Source organism: Ursus arctos, unplaced genomic scaffold, assembly GCF_023065955.2.
Source record: "Ursus arctos isolate Adak ecotype North America unplaced genomic scaffold, UrsArc2.0 scaffold_5, whole genome shotgun sequence".
Classification (NCBI taxonomy): Eukaryota; Metazoa; Chordata; class Mammalia; order Carnivora; family Ursidae; genus Ursus; species Ursus arctos.
The window spans coordinates 75740080-75765588 of record NW_026623067.1 but is presented as its reverse complement, the minus strand read 5'-3'; the positions used below and the strand labels follow the sequence as shown (position 1 = coordinate 75765588).

The 25509-nt window shown below is 38.9% G+C and overlaps 1 protein-coding gene across 19 annotated transcripts in view; it reads left to right on the top strand.

Moving 5' to 3' along the window:
• Nucleotides 1–25509, top strand: part of MCTP1 (multiple C2 and transmembrane domain containing 1) — a 564253-nt gene that overhangs the window by 262309 nt on the left and 276435 nt on the right. For all 19 annotated transcript variants that reach the window (XM_044384008.3, XM_044384007.3, XM_044384003.3 and 16 more), the window contains one exon: nt 24548–24662. In XM_044384008.3, the coding sequence (XP_044239943.1) occupies nt 24548–24662 (115 nt within the window). The remainder of the gene's footprint in view (nt 1–24547; nt 24663–25509) is intronic.

Sequence of the window (25509 nt, the reverse complement as noted above, 5' to 3'; positions counted from 1 at the left end):
TGTGCATTATGGTAAAGGGCAACACGCTTAAATAATCAATGATAACAATGATTAAAGATAACAATTAACAAATTGTTGAAAACCATATGGAGGGATGAGAAGTGAGGTAAGAAATTTCTTTTCACCAGGGGAACGATTTAAATACAGTGAAGGGAAGGAAAAGGTCTTTTTTTTTTTTTTTTTAAGATTTCATTTATTTATTTATTTATTTATTTATTTATTTATTTATTTGAGAGAGAGACAGAGAGCACAAGCAGGGGGAGCTGCAGGCAGAGGGAGAGGGAGAAGCTGACTCCCCGTGGAGCAAGGAGCCCGATGCGGAACTCGATCCCAGGATCCTGGGATCATGACCTGAGCCGAAGGCAGACGCTTAACAACTGAGCCACCTAGGTGCCCCGGAAAAATTATTTTCTAACCTTTAAGGTCTTCAACTGGACTAAGAATTAGATTTACATGAGACAGATTAACAGGAGGAAAAAAACCCAGTGTTTTGTTATGTGCACCCAGGGGCCCAATAATGAAAGTGAGACCTACAGAAATGACCAAGGGAGGCAGTTTTTATACATGCTTTTTAACAATAAGAAAATAAATCTTTGAGGAACTGACCAAAGAACACTTGACTTTGGGAGCTTTAAGTACTAAGGAATGCTAGACTGAGTTTGGGCTGGGGTAGGAAATCATTGAAAAGGAGCAAGGGTTGTTTACACAGCTTCCTCAGCTCTATGTGTCCCATCGGTGGTGATACGGATGCTCTTTGCCTCCTGCTGCAGGGTGCCGGTACCTTTTACAGGGGAGGTTGATTTCCTGCTTTCAGGGGGACAGAGGAGAGTCTCAGGCTGTCTGCACAGGCTGTCTCTTAAGTAACCTTTATTTAAAATAATCAGTAAAAGTGGCCCATGTTGGGGAGGCCTGCCCTTGGTCCCTACCACGGAATAGATCACCGCTTTCCTGGAAGGCCAGTCCTTTCCCGACTGCTCTTCTGCATGTTAACCTTTTTAGTTTTTGTATCTCTGGATGCAATTTTATTCCTTCTTTTTCTTTCTCATTTGGTGTCATTTCACTGATTTCACTATCATTTCACTATTTTAGAACAAATCTGTAGCCTTTATGCTATTCCAAGTTTTGATTCGTTCGTCTGAGGTTTCTGCTTCAACAAACTTTGCACTTATTAATGGGCAGTAATTCAAACCTCCTCAAAAGAGTCTCGGCCTCCAACCGTGAGGCTGTTTTCCTTGAATGCGAGTGTTGCTCCATAGAAGGCAAATATTAAGAAACTTAATGGGAAGTGCTAAACTCAGAAGTGCCTTGCTGGCATTTTCTTGTTTTGTGGAGAAATGAGCTAATGTGTAGCCTCAGTACTGTGAGCTCCTCACCCTTGAGTTTGATGAGGAAAATAAGACTCTGGGGATTCAGATGCAGCGCTGTTTAATTAAAGATGATGCCATTAAAGATTTTAGAGTTGTGAAAACAAAATGGCTGATGCCAACATGGGAAGCTTTGCCCGCGATGCCTTTTAGAATTCAGTATGTTCCAGTATACAGAAGGATTTTCCATTAGTGCAACTTCCTGACTCTACGTATCTCTTTTTCAAAGACTAGACTGAGGTTCTTTGGAAGTGGACTCAAGCAGCCACCATCAAGAGCTCTTTGCTATAATATTTGACTTCCTCTTTCTGTTCTGCAGGGAGGAAGATGGTAACATTGATCCTTTGTCACTCTTCCTCTCTCCAAATCTCCTGCCCTCTGATAATGGTGGATCAAATTGCAGAATTCTGGTAGTTATTATATCTTGTTACAGTGAATACTCTTCTCAACTGGGGAAACTGAGTTGGACCCTCCAGTCATTCAATCAGCAGCCATGGAGTGCCCCTGTGCCTCAGGTCTTCAGACCAGGGAATCTAGTATTTGGACTATTCCCAAGTATTTCTTTGGTGTTACCTCCGTTGCTTAGTAAGGGGGACATTAATACGTGTTTTGGTCAATGGTGAACTCTTACTTCTGACAATGATTTATCTATTTTAGTAGCTTCTCATCTTCCCTCAGGGGAGATAAGTGACATTCTGACTAGAATCTCTAACAGTATTTATCATCATTATTTGGTGTTCTCAGCATGACAACGGTGGGCATAAATTCTTTATGAAATTAATCCTAGTGACAAAGTATTTGTCATTATAATGATCTGTGTCTTTTCTTCCGTAGGGTGCAAGTTCTAGTAAATATTAAGTCAGTCAAAATAATATTTTTCATGTAAAAACTTTTATATAAACCATATGTTATGTTTCTTTGCCATCTTTAGTTTATGGCAGCAATTACAACTAATGGCAGACAAAGATTAAAAGTACATCAGTAAATTACTCATACTCTGGCTCCTAAGTAATCTAATTTAAAAAAAAAAACAGCAAATTCTATTCCTTTGATATGTTGGAAAGAGAGGAAAAGCAATTATGCTGCAGTTATGTTTGTTTGTGTTACTTAAGTGCAAATATGAAGAGTTCCCTGTACTTAACATATTTTATATGCAGTCATTATCAGAAAGCTTCTTTGAATATATTATGCAGTTTAATAACTTTCTGCTTAATATCTCATTACATTACAGTAACACCAAATTTATGCGTTACCTAATGGGTGAGAACCATGTCTTAATCTATTTTTGTGTACCCATTCCCTAATGGATAGATGGATGAATGGGTGGATGGTTGGACTTATGGATATGAGAGAGAGGGAGGAGGTGGGAGAAAAAGGAAGAGAGGGTGGGTAGGCTGTTTGGTACTCAGAAGTCCTATCCCTCAGAAATCATTATATGAATTCCTTGACTCAGTGTAGACTACTAGAATGCCACCATTGTTAATTTTATAGAGGTACAGTGTTTTCATAGGAAGAGAAAACACAATAGCGATGGCCTCTTATTTTCTTTATTCTTTGAAACTTACATTAAATTATTATTGAATCAAAAAAACTACTTTTTATTAAAATGGAAGTATTTCTAAAGTTCCTCATTTTTATTAATGCAATGACATAATACTTTGAGAGTGGTCAACAAGTTATGACATACTGCATGCTACCAGTTAGGCACTCAGGGAACCAAATGTCCTCCTAGGACTTGACTTTCAAAGGTTAAACATCCTTTCATCCTTTCATGGATAGACATGCCAAGGAGAAACATCCACTGCTTGTAGGGAACAGTGTGAGTTTGTACCATGGTACCCACGTAGTGCCTCATGGACCATTTAACCAGGGTTATATGAGGCGTTAGGAAGAACAGATGTCACAGAGGCCATGGTGGTGCAGGCCCAGGGCTCACTTTGCAGACACGTTAGGCATCTTTCTGAAGAATGAAAATATCTCTCCAGTTGGTGCCAATTGATACTGATTTTTAAAGTTCTCTTCACACAATCAATAGGAAAGTAAAAATGTTAAAGAGCTCTCCAACAAAAGGGACATGGTGCACAATTTAATCTCTGCTTTCAACAAGCAAATTCTGAGTTTTCGGCCACGACAACTTTGGACAAGCTGTGCCAATTACATACCTGCAACGACAACATCATGGCGGCCTGATGCCAAGCTGGCACTTAGTTATTTTGAAGGCTTTGGAAATCCAATCTAGTTTTGGGAATAAATAAACCAGGTACTGTATAAATTCACCCACAACAAGAGTATTAAACGAAACACTTTATAAATTTGAATTCTTATAACCTATGCAGATCTCAGTGTTCAACTGTATTCACGTTCATAGATGATCTATGAATTCAAATGGAGATTAATGCATGAGAAAATAAATGGTCTCATCATCTACTTCCATGTAGTTGTTGTGGCCTCTGGTTAATTTTCAGGCCTATTCTGATACAGGATCCATAAACCATAAACCTCTTACTTTAGGTTATAGGTATCTCCTCTCTTCACTCTCTTAATATACATTGAGTGCCCCACCATGTCATATACTCTTCTAGACACATAGTGGAGTGAACCAAATAGATAGAAATTCTTGCCCTCAAAGAGCTTATCTCTCAGCAGGAATTCCATTTGAAACACTGTATTAGTGTCAAATATTAAACATGAGTGTAGTCTTTCATGAAATTCAAATGAATCTGGTAAACCTTCATCAAGGTACCTGCAAAGATGAGTCAGTCTTGGTCGTCATATCTAGGAATTCACAGTCTAGTGGGTTAAATAGATATGTAAGGTCAAGAGTTAAAAATACAGGGAGACAGGAACAAAGGGAGATATTGCACAGAGTGGACGGGAACTAACTTCAGGGAGAGGAGGAATCGAGGAGAGAGGATGTTAGATTAGGGATGGTCAGGGGGACTTTTGCAGTGTGACCCTGTCTGCTGAGCTCCTCATCATCCTTTAAAACCCTCCTAACTCTTGAGTGCTACCATTTGATGGGAGAATCAGCAGAACCTGTAGGATCATATTGGAAATTGACATTCTCTATTGTAATTTTGGTCCTGTTAATTTTTGAATTTTCTTTTTGTTTCACTGGAAAAAAAAAGATGATGTTCAGTTTTAAATGTTAAAAGTTACAACTTACTTGGTTAAAATAAAACCAAACATATACACACAATAAAGTAAAGTAAAATAAAATAAACAGAACACTCATAACTTGACATTGTAAAGGAAAAGTGGTGAGATATTATTGATGCTGGTGCTCTTATTCATCATTCTTTCATCCTTGACTATTTTAGCATTTCTTCCTGAGGCTTGAGAGAAATGAAGAATAGAGTTGATCAATAGGGAGACTATTAGCATAATGAAATAACATCCAAGATAAAAGTTAATAAAATAGGCACATTTATTTTTAAGAGTTCTCTCTCTGGAGGAATTGAGGGGGAGTCAAATTGTGAAATTAGCTGTTAGAGCTGATATAGATTTCACATTCATTTAGTTGACCGTAGCTTTGTACAAGGTTTCTGTGCATCTTCTAAAGAATTGCGTATGCAGCTAATTAGCCTTTCAAATGAATTCTTTTCAAGGTAATAATAGCAATGAAATTATAGCATCTCTATCTGTGCAAGTTTTCATGAATTGCTGCATGTGGTTGGATCTACAGAATACTGTATTGCTGGGAGACATGTTCTCAGAGTTCATCTGCTCCAAATACAACCTTTCCTGCTGTTTCTGGAAATATAATACTAACAGCTAACATTTCTATAGTGTTTACTGTGTACCTGACACTGTCATAAGCATGGTGCAATTATTAGCTCCCCACATGCTCACAACCCAATGAGGCATGACCTGTTACTATCTCTATTTCCACAGAAAAGAAAACTGAGATATAAAGGGGTTAAGCCATTTGCCCAAGGGCCCACAGCTAGAAAATATCAGAGCAAGGACACAAATGCAGTCAATCGGGCCACAGAGTTGCCTTCTTAACCGATATGTCACACTTTTTCTAAAATAAAGAATAAACATTTTTATCATGGTCTTATTTTTGAGAACTTTAAATATCAAAAATTACCATGTACCATGTATCAGATGTTAGCTATGTGTTTGCATATTACATACAAATTCCATATCTGATGATGAGGCCACTATAGCCTTTGAATCCCATTTGGCTCATATACAACCGCTGACTACAAATCCCATTTACTGATGCTCCTGGTTGACATCTGACTCACTTCACTAAATCCCGAGACACTTCATCAAATGCTGAGGCTTTTGTTCCCTTCCTAAACTATGCTTTCCTCTTGCTGAGGGCTAGTTCTGTGCCTTTCACTGCATCTACGAACCATTCTTCATTCACTCATCCATGTATCAAAAGTATATTGAGTACCTCTGTGTGCCAAGTACTCTGCTAAAAGCAGGACTCATGAGGTATACCACACAGAGATATAAAATCCACTAAAAGCAGGTCAATTCACAAATAAAATATTTCCAAATTATGAGGAGTTACATAACAGACACAGTAGGTTGTCGTGATAAAGAATAGCAGATGGAGGGCGCCTGGGTGGTGCAGTGCGTTAAGCAGGTTAAGCGTCTGACTCGGTTTTGGTTCAGGTCATGATCTCAGGGTCCCAAGATCAAGCCCCACGTTGGGCTCCATGCTTAGCGTGGAGTCTGCTTGAAATTCTCTCTCCCTCTCCCTCTGCCCCTCCCGCTTTCTCTCTCTCTTTCTCTCAAATAAATAAATCAATTTTAAAAATAAAAAGAGAATAGAAGATAGAGAACTCTTTCCGTGGGTGGGTCAGGGAAGGCTTCTGTGAGATGATAGGAGCTGACACTCCAGGAGGAGGAGTAGTTATGCAAATAGCCCAGGGAAGAAGTTTCCATGCAAGACAAACAGCCTGTGTAAATCCCCTAATGGACAAGAGCTTAGCCTTGTCAAGTAACTCACACAGGGCTGGTGTGGCTAGCAAGTAGTGAAAAGGGAGAGTGGCTGGAGAGGACACTGGAGAAATTGGTGTTGAAGATTGTACAAGATTTTGTAAGCCACAATACAGAGTTGTCAGTGTTTGGAAATCCCCTGAAATGTTTTAGGCAGGAGAGTAACATGATCACTTTTGTGTTTGATGATCACTTCAGCTGCTTTGGAGACATGCGTGCGACATCACTAGAAGGCTCCTGGGTGAGTTCAGGTTAGGGATGATGGGGCACGTGCTAGAGGGTGGTGGTGATGGATTTGGAAAAGAAGAGTTAAGACACATTTTGGAAGTGTACTTCGTGGCACCTGCTGATGGGTCCGATGAGAAGGTTGAAGAGAAAAGAGAAAAGGATGCTGCTGAGCAGCAGGATGGATGGTGACGACTTTGCCTGAGTTGAAGGATGGGGACAAGTCGAATGGGACAATTAAGAGATGATTTTAGACATGTTAAGTTTGAGTTGCCCATGAGGCATTCAAATAGAAATGTCATGTAGGTGGTTGGCTATGCGGGCTTGAAACTTAGAAGAGTCTGAGACCCAAGGCATGGGTGTTACCCAAAGCAGTAGAGATTGATATACTGGCTCAAGTACAGAATGCCAAGATCAACGTGAAGCAGGCTGAGGATCACAACCTGTGGCACTTACACCGACGTCTGGAGAGAGAAGACAATGCACTCTCTTCCTGAGCACAACTGCTCTTTCTCTGTTGCGTGCTGGAAAGGCAGAAATGGCCAGGCCATCTGTCCTGCTCTGCTCCAGTGGCTGCACACAGCAGGACACCAGCTGAATTCTACAGGTGGAATGAAATTAATGCCACTGCTTCCATTCTTTTCCCCCTAGAGTCCCTTCTTTCTCACTTGACTTTACATCTGAGCCGACCCTCCCAGAACCTCACTCCATGATATGGCCCCACACCACTGATAACAACAAAGTTCTTGGATGGGTCCTGCCGTCCCCCTAGGACACAGAATCACCCCACCTATATGCAGAAAAGGACAGAACATCCAGGTTCCTCCACCATACTTTTCCCCTAAGAACATTAAATTCTGTTGTACTGTACAGGAACAAATCTAACAAATAGCTTCTGGCAGAAAGACATTCTTTTGGAAGCCTGTGAGCATACAGAGTTTAGCAGGCAGAGCCAGGATGGTGAGAATACTCTGTCAGAATGACTCCACGGGTGTACGCTCTGGTCCCTGGCTCTATGCACAAGCCACGTCCTTTAGAATGCAGCCCTTGCTAATTTCCTTAACTTACAAAGAGCACATTCTAGCCAATTAAAAAGAGCTCAACATAAAATAAAAGTGACTCCAGGATATGCACAGGCAGTTCACCAAAAAGAAGTATAAACAGCTCGTAGACATGAAAGACAGTCTCACTAGTAATCAAACACAACATGCATGCAACACAAAAGGAGGTGCCTCTTTTAATCTGTTAGAGGGGCAAACATTTTACAATTTGTACGACAGTCAGATAATGTTGAAGGTGTGACTTTCTGTGTTCCAGCCCAGCATTTGCAGCATTTTCAGGCTCGGTTTCTTCCTCTTCACAACTGCAGAGGAAAGTAGGAAAAGGGCTAAGTAGAATGACATGGTCAGGGATTGGGAGTCAGGGTAGGGATGGGAAAAGGACATGGGTCTCAAGAAAGAGAAACCATGCTGGCTGGGGTGGAGGAGAACGCTGGTATTAGTCGAAAGTACGACAGGACCTAGGGGCAGATCCATGCTTAGCAGTTTTAGAGGGGGAGGAAGGCAATTTTGAGAAGTGCTAAACTAGGTTATAAGTTGGGTTAAATTTTTAAATGTTTTAAAAATGCAAGTAAATAATGAAATTTCTTGTTTAGCTTTTGCACCATGTGTCTTTAAACGTGACCTTCTGTAGAAGATTGGCTTCTTTGAATTATCTGATAATACCTATTTTTGGAGTGGATATATGGGAAACTCTCAATCACCATTAGTGGGAATGTAAATTGGTGGATATTTTTGGAGGGCTGGTGATTTGACAACATCTCTCAAAAACACAACACTTTTATCTAGCAATTCCATTGGTAGGGATTTACCCATTAAACCCTCACAAAAGTGCACGCCACCATGTGCGTAAGATGAAATTCATGCAGCATTGTTTGTACTAGTATAGAAAAGGAGGGAAAAACTAGAAACCTAAGGATTCATCAATAAAAAGCTGATTAAATAAATTTTGATATATACATTTAATAGAATTCTGTTGATCTCTTTCAAAGAAATGACAAATTCAATCTAAATTTTTTGACATCAAAAGATTGTCAGGATGTTACTGTATGAAAGAAGTGCGTAAGGGACATCTGGGTGGCTCAGTCAGTTAAGTGTCTGCCTTCAGCTCAGGTCATGATCCCAGGATCCTGGAATCAAGTCCAGCATCAGGCTCCTTTGCTCATCAGGGAGTCCGGTTCTCCCTCTGCCTGCTGCTCCCCCTACTTGTTCTCTCTGACAAATAAATAAATAAAATCTTTTTTTTTAAAGTGTGTAATAATGCGTGCAATATATTCATTCTTATATCTGTATTTTTTAAAAAGGTATGTGCTAATTTTAAAATGTTAATGGTGGTTACCATTGTGGAGAAGCAGGGGTTTGGATGGGCGATGGAAGATTTCACTTTTACTCTTACGTCAGTGGGTATGTTTTAAAGAAATGACATCTGACGTAGACGTTACTGGGCATTCTCTGTGCAGCGCTCCCAGCTCCCTGTGTAAGCTCTGGTTTGTCTTTAACAACAGGATAGTGTGTGACGCTCTTATGTCCTAGCTCTGGTGTTGCTTACCTATCCCCATCCATAAACCATGACACCAAGTAGACAGCACATTTCTGGATCTTCCACTTTTCTGGCCATGTGCTATCACTTCTATTTGTTTAGTGTTCAGAACTAATAGTTTCATAGGAAGCAGTTTGAATTGCCAAATACCCTTTGTACAGCACCCGTCTGATTCACTGAGTGATGCATTTATCAGCTCTGTAAATAGACCTCGTGCCTGTTCGATTTGGTGATATAAACAGTCTTTCTGAGTAACATTGGAAAACAGGTCCCTGGCTGTGAAAATAAGCGTATATACGCCAATTATCGATAACTGGGAACTTCTCAAAGTACTGCGGTGAGCCAGCAAAAGCAGCTGGTCTAACATCTCAGTTGACGAGGCAGTGAGATTCAGAACCCTCGCTAATACCTCGGTCTTCAGACTTTCGCAGCTGGAGCTAGCACTCCTGTGGAGAGTGAGGTGCTGTGCTCACAGTAGCCTTTTCAACTAGACAAATGGGACAGATTCAGCTGAAGGCATGGAGACTCAGGAGCTTAAAAAAAGAAACGAACAACATTTTTCTGCAAAATGAAGGGGCACATTTTCATCTTTGGAATCTAAAAATAATTTTATAATTATGTACTCTACTTCTTTGGGGAAGATTTTTTCTGCACCTTCTGGATGGAGAAAGTTATATATGATTTCTACACTACATGAACTGGTATAAAGGTAGTACGTGTGACTGTATTCTCTTTACTAATTATAAATGCCTGAGTTGTCTATCATTGAATAAAGGCTTTATCCTGAAATAGTAGTATCCAGCTATTTAGTCTAGTTAATGACACCAAAGAGGTTTGATTAGAAGCTAACAAATGCTCTACAGATTGCTTAAAGTAATAGAACGCAGAGAATAATATCTTTTCCTTAAAAAAGATTCTGAGTCTGTAATTTAGTAACCCTTGATATTAGAAATTTAAAGCACGTTTTCTTCCACAGTTTGGCTATTGTGGATATTGCTGTTATGAACATTGGGGTGCATGTGGCCCTTCTTTTCACTACATCTGTATCTTCGGGGTAAATACCTAGTAGTGCAATTGCTGGGTTGCAGGGTAGCTCTATTTTTAACTTTTTAAGGAACTTCCATACTGTTTTCCAGAGTGGCTGTACCAGCTTGCATTCCCACCAACAGTGTAAGAGGGTTCCCCTTTCTCCACATCCTCTCCAACATTTGTTGTTTCCTGCCTTGTCAATTTTTGCCATTCTGACTGGTGTAAGGTGGTTTCTCAATGTGGTTTTGATTTGAATTTCCCTGATGGCTAGTGATGTTGAACATTTTTTCATGTGTCTGTTAGCCATTTGTACGTCTAACTGAATATAATAAAAAAAGAAATGAAGTACTTTTTCTTTAACCACAACCCACCCTTTCCTTTTGATGCGAACTTTCAGTTAAGGAGACTTATATAATTAGGGTCTGAGCAGTTAAAATTGCCATTGAGTTTCAGATGTCTAGTTCACTTTCTGATTTTTTTTTTTTTTAATCTGGGAGGAAATATTTGCATAGTGGCTGAGAGCATGGGCTTTTGGTATTGGTTTGAAACCTACTCCTAGCATTTTCTAACTAAGGCACGTAATTCATCCTCTCTAATCCTCAGTTTCCACACCTGTATTGCTAGGATAATAGGAGTAATTATTTCTTAGGTTTTGTGCACAAGAAATGAGGCAATGTTTGTGTTCCATCCGTGTTAGCTATGTCATCCGTTGAAATATTTTGGGTTGCAAGTAACAGCACAACTCAAATAGACTACAATTTTAAAGGGGATTTATTGGCTCATATAACTGGAAAATCTAGAGGTTAACTCAGTGATTTAATCAAGTCATGATAATTTAGTCTATTTCTGTATATCCATCTAACCTTCCCCATTATTAGCTTCATCCCAGGCTAATTCCTCTCATGAGCCCAACATGGCTGCCAACACTCCCACAGCCAGCTACGTGTTTCCTTATTCTCATCCCAGAGAAATGATCTAGCCTATTCCAGCATTCTCAACCAAAACCAAAGACTTACCCTGATTGGAAGAGCTTCAGTCACATTCCTAACCCTGAACCAGTCATTTAGTCTGGGCATTGGATTGGCCTAATCTTTGTGACATTTTCCACCCTCAAGATGAAGAGCAAGTTAGTTTCCCACAACCACAGTGATTACCAAGAGGAAGTTGAGGGCTATTAGGAGGAGAAAAGTGGAAACCCCTGCTTGGAAGGTAATCAGCACATGTAGCATTGTGATCAGTGTTGTCTAGTCACTGCAGAAAAGGCTATCCACTGCCCAGGCAGGAAGTTATGTGTGTCCCTGGGTAGGCTCAGGGAATACTTACACCAAAAAAAAAAAACTTGTTAAAATTTTTATTAGCAGCAGAGTGATTTCCAGAAACACACGCACACAACTGTTTGCCCAGTTGAAGAGTATATATTTCTGTAATAAATCAAAGCTTCCCTATACTGAATACCTATTACTGAGAGACATTTGGCCATTTTGGGTTTTAAATTTAATCCTAAGCTGTGAGGAAGTTTTTTTTAAAATTCAAAGTGACACTCAAGCATCATTATCTACTCATATGATATCACTCAAGTTTTGGCAGTTTAGAAGATGTCTTTTGCAATTAGTACTGAGAACACTTAAGCTGTTATTCATTTTGTTCTAGCAATGTGTTTGGAACACTTAAAGAATATCAGTTAATTGAGTAATTTAAGCTAAGCATTTATTTTCATTGTATTTACTTCACTGCTACAGTCAACTCCTGGTAATTTCTAGGATCTATTATTTATCTATAGCAGATCCTGCTTTAACATTTATTAATCCAATGGATTTTATTTATGTGTGGAAAACCCTCATAAAATACCTTTCTCTATGGCAGACTATGTGCCAAGTAAATAAAATTAACACTCCTGTGGTAACACTTCAGAATTTGAAATTTCACAAACAAGCATAAAAGCATATTGAAAAGGAAATAGAAATGTATTTTTTATTTCTTGTCTTTCTTATTATTCATACCTCTACTCACAGCCCTTTCCCCCACTGTAAGAATAATTGTGAATACACTTTCCTCACAAAATCATGCTCAGATGAGCATTTCTATTCATGGATGAAAGATTCTGAAGATCTGTGAAAATTGAGAAATGTCCATATTTATCCCTGACAAATGACTTCCTACAACCGTTCAGACTTCTCTCCTTTAAAGTGCTTCCTTTGTGAATGTGTCTTAAAGTCTCAATTAGATACTAATCTTTCATACCATTTAGTTTATGTTCTTATCTGTAATCAGACTGTCTCCTTAAGAGTACAAAGGGCAGGGTCTAAATATCACATTTTTAACACAGGATACTGTTTCACACAGTATTTTATTTAATTTTCACAACTCTATCATGTTGGTACTATTTTTATCCTAATTGTGTAAGGTGAGAATCTAAGCTATTGGATGATGGAGCAAAAATTTAAAGAAAAAATTCTGACTAGAATCTGCTCTCTTTCCCGTTGAAAGTGAGCAGAAAATTTGGAAGTAAGGTAGATCAACCTCCTATTTCTACAGGTGAGGAAATGAGGATCAAAGAGGGTAGCTCTTTGCCTAAGATAGTAAAGCTCGTTTTATGGAGGGGTAGGAAGAAAACCCAAGTCTTGTGATTTCTAGCCTAATGTGTGGTCACTGTTACCATCCTTCTCAGTTACCTGCAGTTGAAATGGTTATAGCAGTCATACTACAAAATTACTTTGATTAAACATAATTAATATATAACCGTATACACATCACTGTGTTTTCTCGTCCGTGAAATGTGGGAAGGAAAGGGGATGGTGAGGCAGGTTAGGTTAATTTATCACTGACAGGCCTTCTGTGAGGTGTATCATTATACTTACTAAGCAAAAACCAAATTAGAGTTGTTGCCCGGTACCAAAAGACTAGGTTATTTACACAAAAGAATTAGCTGTATAAAAACTTTTTAAAACTGTTTACTTTAGAGTATTTTTAGATGTACAGAAAAGTTATGAAGACAGACCAGGTGACTCCCATAGATCCCACACCCAATTTCCGCTGCTGCTTCCATATTACATTCATTACTACGGTCCATTTGTCCCAGCAGATGAACCGGTTTTGATACATTAATATTAACTAAAGTCCATACTTTATTCAGACCCTTCGTTTTCACTGAAGGTCCATTTTCTGTTCCAGGATCTCATCCAGGATACCACATTTCATTTATTATGTTTTCATGTATCGTTAGGCTCCTCATGGCTGTGACCATTTTTCAGACTTTTCCTGTTTTTGATGATCTTGATGGTTTTGAGTCATACTGGTCAGATATTTTATAGAATATCCTTCAATTTGAGTTTGTCTGGTGTCTTCCTCATGGTTAGGCAGAGGTTATCTGTTTTGGGAAGAAGACCACAGAAGTAAAGTGCCATTCTCATCACAGACTACAAAGGGAACATGCTATCAGCATGACTTCTCCGCATTCATTTTAACCTTGATCCCCTGGTTGAGGTAGTGTTTGTCAGGTTTCTCCTTCCTCTCCTCTTTGGAAGCTACTCAATGCAGCCCACGTTTAAGAGCTGAGGTGTTATGCTCCAACCTGTTGAGGAACAGTATCTACATAAATTATTTTGAATTCTTTTGCACCACAGATTTGTCTATTCTTCCCATTCCTTTTTTTTTTTTTTTTTGAAGATTTTATTTATTTGAGAGAGAGAGAGAGAAAGCACAAGTTGGGGGAGGGGTGGAGGGAGAGGAAGAAGCAAGCTCCCTGCTGAGCAGGGAGCTGGATGGAGGACTTGATCCCAGGACCCTGAGATCATGACTTGAGCCAAAGGCAGACACTTAATCGACTGAGCCACCCAGGTGCCCCTCCCTATTTATTTCTTTATTCTATTATTTATTCAAATCATTTGTTTATATCAGTATGGAATCATGGATATTTATTTTATACTCTGTGTTATAATCCAGTACTGTGTTATTTATTTTGTTGCTTGAAGAGTCTTAGTAACAACTTCTGCCAGGTTTGACAAAGATGAAAAATAATGAAATAAAATCACAGTATTCACTGAGGGCCCCTTTGTGCCAGACTCCACCGCAGTTCCACGCTTGAGGAATCCCTTGCTATTTGTACAGCTGAGTGTATGAGACCCCGCTTCCACCACACTGGTGCACCTGCAGCCGTGCACTTGTTTAAAAGTGGTAAAATATACATGAGTTTCATCTTCAATATAAATGGGAGTGGCACGTGGTTGCACTTTACCTCATGTAAAGGCATTTATTGAATCAAAGCAAATTTATAGAATTCCATTCCATAGTATACTTACTACCGTTATCAAAGGGTAGAAAGAGCAGAAATCCGTATTATTTTTAAGCCTTTGAATTATTAGAACAATAACACTATACATTTGTAGAAAAATCTGAAAACTTTTGAAAATCAGGAAGAAAGTAAAATTGCCTTTCATCTCATTTTCCACAGGAATAACCCCGATTAACATGTCATATTTCCTTCCTGTATCTTTCTCAATACATAGATATATTTAACCTAATTAATATCATTCTGTATGCAGGTTTTTTGTCATACTTTCCACCTCACTGCTTTTTCCTAAGTATTTGCCCATAAGATTAAAAATGCTTCACAAGAATCATTTTAAATGACTCCATGAACAGAAGAAACCAGAGTCTGAGAACAGGCAAGAAGTTACGGAGGTTGGCCTGTGCCGTAGATAAGACATAGACTGGAGTGGTGGAAAAGGTTGACTGAAGAAACATTTGTAAGATGTAATTGATAGGATTTCAGGGTTGCCCCCTGGGGGTCCAGGAGTAACAGGTGCAGGTTTTCTGGCTTAGGTGGCTAGGCATTCCATAATGATGCCTCAAACCCACATTCAGAACAAAACAGAAAAGAAGTAGGTTGGAGGAGGAGAGAACTTCTCATTTATTGCCATGAAACCCCTTGTCTTGTTTTTCCACGGTGGCATTTAAACTTTGCATACAAAGCTGTTTCAATGGTAGTCTTTGAAACCGAAGACTATAATCAAATATCTCTGTTCTCCGTGGCATGAATTCTGTGCTGGGCATCCAGTAGGGGATTAAAAAATAGTAGGTGAGGGAGGAAGAGAGAGGGGGAGGGAGGGGATGAGTGAGAGAGGGAAATGCTGAAAGAGAATGAGATCAACTTTGGGTGTTGGGGGAGTATGCGGTCATAGATTAATTTCTAAGATTTGTTAATTTCCCATTCAGAAAAACTACCATCTCCATGCTTTTCTCCCAAGAAAACCAAGTGTTGAAATAAAGAAAGTAGAGTTTATGTTGCCTAGAGCTTTTTATTGTTCTTTGGAAAGATTCCTGTATAATTTTACTATAAGGATTGATAGGCTATTCCCACAAAATTGATACCTGGTAGAAACACTAAAATATTACTCTGGTTCTTTGTTGTTTTCTGGAGTTAACTTTGAGAGAAATAATAGCCTTCTCAAAAAGAAACCCAAATAAAAAACTCTTGTGCGCCACAGAAAAAAAAGTCAAAACTGTAGGATTGTCCCAAAAGAAGTAGAGATATGCTTTTAAGTCTACAAGAAGTTTTGTTCATCATAAAAGCTATGAGGCTATGGGTCCCTGCACTGCCAATTTTATCTATTTGAACAGATATAAATACTACAAGTATTTTCCCAAATGTTTAGCATCAAGCATATCATCTGTTACACAAGCTTCTGTCTCTCAGTTTGTTGGAATCTCCAAAATTCACGTCCTCTGAAACAAAATGTTTTCCTGTACATATTGCTCAAATTTTGGAAATCATAAAGCTGGTCTAATTTATTAAAACACTTATTGGCAAAAGTATTCATGGCAAGGAAGATAAAATCAATAAAGAATTTGTTTATTGTGCATGATGCCTTGCTCTTTCTTTTTTTTGTTAAGATTTTTTATTTTATTTTATTTATTTGTCAGAGAAGAGAGAGAGAGCACAAGCAGGGGAAGTGGAGGCAGAGGGAGAAGCAGGCTCCCAGCTGAGCAAGGAGCTTGATGTGGGGCTCGATCCCAGGACCCTGAGATCATGACCTGAGCTGAAGGCCGATGCTTAACTCGCTGAGCCACCCAGGAGTCCCAGGATGCCTTTCTCTGACAAATCTTTTCTTCTCCAAGTTGGTCTTTTTGCTGGTAGCTCCATACTTTAATGCAGCTTGATTTTCTTTGGGGAAGAAAGAGTGTGCTTTGGAACTCACCAAAAGACGAAAGTTCAGATGAGTTAACACAAATAAAATCTATCATGCTCTCAGTTCTGACAAATATTTTGGTGAAATAATAAAGATAACAGTCATCCAATAATATAATAGCACTGAAAGCAGAAGAGTCACCCTAAGCATGATGTACTTCTTTTTTTTTTTTTAAGATTTTATTTATTTATTTGAGAGAAAGAATAAACACTAGTGGTGTAGGGCAGAGGGAGAAGCAGACTCCCTGCTGAGCAGGGAGCCCACTGTGGGGTTCCATCCCAGGACCCTGGGATCATGACCTGAGCCGAAGGCAGATGCCTAACCAACTGAGCCACCCAGACGCCCTTCAGCATGAAGTACTTGGTAATCTCTGATTAGCCATCAATGAACACTAGCCATAGTATATACACAATATATATTATAATTTTTAAAAGGAGAAGAAGCCTACTTTGCTTTTGTAAATCACTTGATTCTTGACAAACTCTGTAAATTACATTATTTTCTTTAATTTTCACAGGCTTCTTTTTTTAAAGAAGAAAATGAGGTCCCTAGAGGTCAAAAACCTTTACCTCTGCCTCGGAGCAGAGTTAATAGTGTAATTGGGCCTTGCGTACAGATCTTTGTGTTTCGACTCTGTATTCTTCCCTCTGTTTTATAATAGCTCTCCTCACCTCCTACCCCCAAATAACTACTTATAGTTAAATAATTTCTTACACTAAACAGAACACTTTTACATATTTTATCCTAGCATTGAAACATTCCTTTGTAAGGTATATATTGCTCCATGTTAAAAAGAAAGCAGAGGTGAAGAGGGGAGAAGTATCTGGGGTTCGAGTTACATAGTTGACCTCACACAGGGCTCTCACCATCAACGTCTGCAGGTGCTTAACAGTTAGGCTGGTTATAGGGTCTGATTCCCAAAAGAAGTGGTCCATGTATGTAAAGATTGAGAAAAGAGAATTTTATTTGCTTTCCTTTGGCTTCGGTTATTTTATATGCTGTATGTGTGGGTGGGAAAAGTTCTCTGCAGTAATGAAGTGCTGCCCCACCAAAGTCAATTTAGCAGACAAGGCAAGGGTGAGTAATCAGTGTTGCGGGAGTCCCAGAAAAGACATTCTGGGAGTCCTGAATTTTGTACTGTTTTCAGCAGTGGTTAAATATTGCCACTTAGTGGGCCTGAGTATTTATAGGGCCATTTCATTTGGTTTGGACTGTTGGCAAAATCAAAATCCCAGAATTCAACCCAGGGTTGTAGTTCAGTTCTAAAGCCGACTGTCGCAAAGCTTTGGTGTGACCAGGTGATCAGCAGAAGCTTAGTGTATCTTTCTAATTAACCCATGGCTAACTTGTTAGGTACTATAACATGCATCCTTCTTTCTCTGAGACAGTTTTGTTAATGCCTGGTTTTGCCTATAATTATTAAGAGCACTCCCTCTGCCTCTCAGTTTGAATGATAAATTATATGATTACTCTAACCGTAAGACTTCTCCCTCAGTTCTTGCTGCAAATATTAATAAAACCATGATATTATCCTCACTTTGTAATTGCAGAGCATTGACCTTATTTGACTTGTGCGTGGAGAGCTAGCATCTCGGGGGCAACTGTATGTGAACATCAGTGAACACTGCCCAGTATGGGGGAGGAAGAAGTCGAGGCATGAGGCGATTTCTATCTGCAGCCTCTCTGTGCAGCTCACTTTCTCTTATATTACTGCATTCTGAGTGCCCATGGATTTCCCGTGCTACCTGACTGATTTCTTATTTCTGTGCTTCTTTTGCTCATTCTTGTTGCTCTTTCCTTTTCTTGATCTGTTGTGTTGTAAGAGCCAAGGGCTTCTTTGCCTGTCTCATAAAAAGCCAAGGAGACCATAACCATCCAAGAGCACAGAGCCCAGAGCAACTGGCCCTCAAGTCCCAGAGCCACTCCAGGGCTTGAACAGTAGTAACTCATAGATACTCAATCTCCTTTTATTTTTTAAAATTCTTTATTTAAACTCAATTAGCCAACATAGAGTACATCATTTGTTTCAAGTGTAGTGTTCAATAATTTATGAGTTGCGTATAACACCCAGCGGTCATCACATCACGTGATATTCACTCTCCTGCCCAGCCATTGTCATACTTGACTTTGATTAGTTGGTCTGTTTATACGTCCTGCTACAAGGTGGCATTGTACTTACGACTCTATATGCTTTTTCCACCCCATACTTCTGCTTAGTTACAGCACCACTTTCTTGGTTTGGAATTATACATGGGTCATCGTGGCCTTCCAGGCTCTCTGTCATGACGCTTTGGCTTTAGCAGCCGCTTTTAACTTCTTCTTCTCTTTGAACTTGATACAAACAACCTTTGCCTAATAACACCTGTGTTAATAACAACCTATCACTGACTAGCCTGGCATTGTCTGTCCTTAGCTCAGAGAACCAGCTGCAGGTCTAATCAGCTAGGAACAAGAGGCAAGGAAGTTAAGTTCACATCAAGCATAAGCTGCTCTTTTGAGGTGGGCTGTAGATTAGTCAGACACTGTGACTGACATACCTAGTGGGTCATGCCCATTGGTTGCCATGGATTTTCCTCATTCTGTGTGGTTTCAGTTTCTAAAGTCATTTAGTCCGTTGACCTCCAACTAATCATGGTGTTGTCATGGTAAGTGAACCAGGGAGCTTCACCGAACTGAGAATACCTCAGTGGCTTTTGAGTCTGTTTTTGAGAATTAAGTTTAAAAAATTTTTGATTTCCATATGATGGAGATTTCCACTGTGCAAATATTTTCAACGTCATCGAAACTAGGAGAGATGACTAAGTAGAAATTGGTAATGACTAAGTAGAAATCCTCAGTGATGCCTCTTGATATCCTTGACAAGGCTGTTAAACTTGCAAAGTTGAAAATGTAAAAGCTTTCATGAAGTTCTAACTTTAAGTGGATTTTGTTGAGAGACAAAGTTAGAGCTGCACTGAGCATGGCCTGAGTGTATGAAACAGGTACTGAAAAACTGAGCCAATCTGCAATCCACTGCACATGGCAGTTCAAGAAAATCTCCTAGAATGCAGACATTCTTCTCCCTTCCTGTATTACACTGCTACAATAATTCTACTTCCTGTGGGTATAATGATCAACCATCCCAGCTAATAGAGTAACCCCATTTTTTGCCTATAATGAAAATCTCAAAAAAGCAAGGTGGCACTCTCAACTTTCAATCCATCAGCACCATTATATCTTCTGGTGGAAGCTTTCTTCACCTGGGTAAAAAGGCTTCCTAAGCAGCAGAGCTCAAAGTAACAGGGACCCTTAGATTGATTCCCCCACATATTTTACAAGTATTTCATGATATACATTTTAAAAGTCTGGAAATTCTTTGTGTATAAGCCTTCTCAAAGACTTGCTTTTATAATTAGCACAATGGACCAGGCTAGGCTACAAACTGAAATAGTCTGAGGCCCTGTCAGAGAAAATACTGCTGCCTGGGTCCCACTCCCAGCATTCCCGGGTGCCCAGCCAAAGCCTTCAAGGTTGAGAACCACTAATCTGTTTAAACAAGGGAAGGAAGTGTTGGGAAATTTGACATCATCGATGGTAACTGCCCCGCTTCAAGCAAGCCAGGAACATGGAGGAAGGGCTTCTGCAACAATAGTGGCTGGGTGAAATAGAAGACGTGGGTGCTCTGGACATAATCCTTCCAAATTCTCAGAGACCTTCTCTTCCACATTCTTTTTCTGACTTTCCCATAAGTGACCTGATAAAGTTCTGACTTTTACTCAAAATTTACAACTTCAAATATTGCATCTGCTTTTTGGCTTCATCAGTCCCAAAACTTTGAGTGTTGTCACAGAAACCGCCTTAATCCTCTCCCTGTGGCTAGAACCCTGAATTTCAGAATTTGAGCTAGGCATTTATTTTACATTCCCATTGAAGGTGTACAAGGATTCCATCTTCTCCATATTCTCACCAGCATTTGTTATCTTTTAATTTTTTTTAATAATAGCCATCCTAAAAGGCATGATGTGAAATCTCATTGTGGTTTTGATGAGCTTTTCCTGATGGTGATGTTGAGCACCTTTTCATGTATTTGTTGGCCGTTCTTATGTCTTCTTTGGAGAAATGTCTATTCAGATCTTTGCCCAATTTTTAATCAGTTTGTGTGTTTTTTTGCTATTGAATTGTATGAGTTCCTCATATACTCTGGATATTAATCCGTTATCTGGTATATGGTTTATAAATATTGTTCCCATTCCATAGATTATCTTATTTTGCTGATTGCTTCTTTTGTTCTGCAAACGCTTTCTAATTTGATGTAGTCCCACTGGTCTATTTCTGCTTTTGTTGCCATATCCAAAAATTCATTGCCAAGACCAATACAGAGGAGCTTTTCCCTATGTTTCTTTCTGGGAGTTTTACAACTTCAGGTCTTATAATTAAGTCTTTAATCCATTTTGAGCTGATTTTCACATATGGTGTAAGATAAGGGTTAATTTCTTTCTTTTGCATGTGGATATCCAGTTTTAACAACACCATGTACTAAAGAGGCTGTCCTTTCCCTACTTAGTGTTCTTGGTGCCTTTACAGATTCGTTGACCTTGGGTTTCTTCTCTGATATATGGGTTTCTTTCTGGGCCTTTTATTTTGTTCCATTGGTTTTTGTATATGTTTTTATGTCAGTACCATACTGTTTTGATCACTGTAGCTTTGTAGCATAGTTTGAAATCAGGAAGTGTGATGCCCCCAGATTGGTTCTTTCTCAAGATTGTGCTAGTTATTTGGGGTCTTTTGTGGCTCCATATGATCCAGCAATAGCACTTCTGGAGATTTCTGCAAAGGAATTTAAGTCAAGATCTTGAAGAGATACCTGCATTCCCATATTTATTGTAGTATTCATAATCGCCAAGATACGGAAACAACCTAAATGCCCATTGATGGATGAATGGATAAAGGAAATTTATTGTATGTATACAATGGAATAACATTCTGCCTTTAAAAAAAAAAAAAGAGGGAAAATCTTCTATTTGTGACAACATGTATAGACCTGGAGAACATTATGCTGAGTGAAATAAGCCAAACATAGAAAGACAAATACTGAATGATCTCACTTACATGTAGAATCTAAAATAGTCAAACTTATAGAAGCAGGGAATGGTGATTGCCAGGGGCAAGGGAGAGGGAAAAATGGGGAGGTAATGGTCAAAGTGTACAAAGTTTCAATTTTGCGGAATGAATAAATTCTGGAGATCTGCTGTATAGCATAATGCCTTCGGCTGACAATACTGTACCGTATACTTAAAATTCTCTAAGAGGGTAGATCTCTTATTAAGTATTCTTACCACAAACAAACAAACAAAATGATAATAAGAATAAAGGAGGTGGGAGGAAACTTTGGGAGGTGCTGGATATGTTGGCAGCCTTGATGGCGGTGATGGTTTCACAGATGTATACTTATCCTCAAACTCATCAAATTGTATATAAGTATTATAGCTTTTTACACATCAATCATACCTCAATAAAGTAGTTTAAACATAGCAACTAAGTGTGGAGCATGACACTTTAGGGAGGAGAAGGATATATTTGAAGTCCCCATAAAAATAAATATTAAGTTTGAAAAAAAATGTTTAAAATGACAAAGTTTGTTTTAGAGCTGTATATGTACCTGGCACTTCAGATATATCTTTCCTAATACATGTTAACATTTGGGGACTTAATAAACATTTTTAGAAAAATACCTTACAATAAAAAATTATACTTCTAGTATCTCTTTATAATCAGCCTACCAGTTTTCTTCTGGGAACCACTTCACTGAGCCTTAGGAGAGCTGACTCTCTAGGTCTTCTTCAGTTCTTGACATCCTTCTTTTAGAGAGTTGGAGGTGTCCTTGGAAGTTTCTGTGGTGGTTTGGAGCTTGCTTCTCCTCTCACGCTGCTGGCACCACCATTCTCTCAGGGGCTCAGCTCAGACCTTCCGTGTGACTCATCCATCCATTTCTCTATCTCCCACATCTTGTCAGCTGACAAATTTAGTTGATTGAATCTCCTCAATATCTCTCAAATTCACTTTTTATTTCCATTACCACTGACCAGATCAGACCCTTGTGACTTAAACTCGACTGTTATAAAACCTTTTAAATAACTTGCATATCCACAGGATTTCCCTTCTGTCTTCTCTCCAATGGAAAGAAAAGTCCTGGTTTTGATTATTTCTGAAATCTAAGCACTTAGGCCAGAGCAGATAGGCAATAAATGTTTGCTAAACGAGGCCTGTACACTAGTTACAAGTGTACTACCATAGTTCCAGAAATGTATATTAAAGGGAGAGAACATTTTTTGCCCTACAAACTTGAAAATTAGTAATATCCTGTGTTAAGTAGGATATGGGAAATATGTGTCTTATATACTGCCAATAGTAGTGTGAACTATATACGCTTTTTTGGAAAAATTCATCCTATCAGTGAAATAAAAGTGCAGGTCCTTGTAGTGGCAAGTACCGAAATCAGCTCACATGTTCATCAATAGAGAAATAATTGAAGAAATTATGGTACCCCACACTGTGGAAAATGATGTACCTTGGAAAAAAAAACCTAGATAGATCCAGATGTATTGATTAGCAAAGTGCCCGTTCCATTTTTAACTTAAATAAATTGTTAAATAATAGGCAAATATAGTACTATCTCTTTAAAAGATAAAAACTGAAAACTCAACCAAAGAACAGTAAACCTGTATGTGTATGTGTTTGTACAAGCCCTTCAAAAGTGTGGAAGGATATACCCTAAATTGTTAGAATTGGTAATGCCAAGGAGATGGGGCAAATCGACGTTTGAGGGAAGAGCAAGACAATCATTTCACCTCTGTTGTTCTGTTGTCTGGAGCCCTGATCCAAATTATGGGTAATAGAAATTAAAAGAAAAAGACAATTGGGAGATGGAATGGTGGTGGAATGGTGGTGGGAATGGAGTGGATGGGATTTGGCAAATTTTGCATGTGGTGGAGAGGAAATGAGGAAGTCAAGGAGAGCTCATTGATTTCTAGCCTGAGCCACTGCAGGAACAGTGCTGTCATACATAGGAACAGGGCTGCCATGAAAAGAAGTGGGATCTTTTTTATTGGTACCAGAGGAGAGATGGGAGTTTGGGTTATCTGTCAAAGTTGTGCTGCTTATTTTAAATGATAATTGTTCCTATAGGAAAGCTTCTTTCTTGGTCTTAAAACACGGGGGAAAAAAGCTGCTTTATAATTGTATTTCATATGAGCTGTAGGACTAGAAGAGCCAGACTGGCATCTAAATTTTTACCTTACCCATGCATATTATTCCAAAACAAAAGAATATTTCTTTTTGAATTGGAAGAAAAATTATAGGAATTTAAAATCATTTCAAATGTGTAAAGAAAAGTCAGTTTTCCTGTTGTATTCAAAGTGACATAAAGTATAAAATATGACCTATACAATTTTTACTGTTTCTTTTGTGTTGTTTTAATATAGCTATTCCCCTCGCAAGTGTTTATTTAACTTAATGCCTGTAAATTAACAGCACATCGTTACTAAAGATATTCTATAAGGGTAGCACTGCAAAAATTTTTAGCTCTAGGAATAGCTTGTGCACTTTTATTCTACAGAAGGCAGCATTAGAAATTTAGCCCCACTGAGTATTTATTTCTTGCAAATACTGTCAAAATACTGGGTAAATTTATTTCTGTATAATTATATCATATTTTATGCTGGGATTGAAATAGAAGTGTGTAATCCATCAGTATAACCCTTTTGCATAGATAAATGAGTTAACACAGTTACCTGAATAAATCACTTTAATTTTCAGCTCACTTCTATGGAGATCAAATGCTCTTGCATACATTTATTCTCCATTCATCACTGATTGTGTTTTTACTTCAGAGGTTATTCCTATGTAATCTTCCTTAGTTGAATTATGTGGGGCCATCCGTGGGGAATGTTTTTTATATTATATTTGTTATCTCGAATCTGAGTTAAAACAAGAATTCCTATAAGTGCCATGTTTTTATTTAGAGTAAAGAATTTCATGAATTTAAAAACCTTCAGAGAACTGGGTGATTATAGCATGGGAATGCATAAGATGATTCATCTTATTGACTAATTCTTCCAGTTTGAATGAAGCTATTTATGGTCCCCCACTGGAGGAAATAGGAAAGAGATAATAAATTTAATATTTTGTATATTTCTTGTTTTTCAGAAAATAAATACTGCTGGAACCAGTAATGCAGATGTCCCCTTGGCTGATCCCGGAATGTACCAATTGGACATCACATTAAGAAGGGGTCAAAGTTTAGCTGCCCGAGATCGAGGAGGTAAGAACATAAGAACACCATCACCTAGAAACTTATTCTATGTGTTTTTGACAAATTTTGTTTTCCTTATGGTTGCTTAAGTTAAAAAAAATCAATTTTAATATAATTTTTAGAAGGTTGGATTCAACAATATGGAGTAAAGCTTTATTTGACGCCTGTGACCATGGAAGAAGAGGTTATGATGCAAATTCAAAAACTCTGAACTGGTCCTGACCCAAACAGTATGGTCCCTACCGAACTGCTGACAAATTGGACCCTGCCTTATGTATTATCAGTGACATAACTGGTTAGTAGATGAGGCCCATATTTGGAGCCACATCAGAGGTAACCATATGGCAGACCTGAAATTCTTGTTGCTACAGAGATTCGCATAGTTGAATCTGCTGAAATTGCAGAATCCAGGACAAACATTTCACCAAAATTTTGATGATTCCTACCAGTGATTTTCTGAGGCTTGGTTGGACCTGGCAGTAGGCTCATGGTAGGTCTCAAAGGCCACGATGAAGAACAGACAAGGAAAATACTGTCTAGTTTCTGGATTCCAAATCTCAAGGCAGTCCCCTGGTGAACTAGCCTGGGCTACATTAGGGACTCCTTGAACCCACCTTAGAGACAGCCCGGGGATGGACCCTGGGTAGACTATGGACCATCCTGCTCACACTGCAAAATACTAGCTATTCGGGGTGTGGAGACCTGAGGGCCCTGAGAACCCACAATTCCAATTCCAAAGGAAGCTGAATTTGAGTGTAACTCCTCCAACAAGGAGGGGGGGCCCTAGGCCTCTAACAGGTGTTAGACAACCTGAAATGTGCTCCTGACATCATGCAGTCCTTTTTTTTCTCTTCCA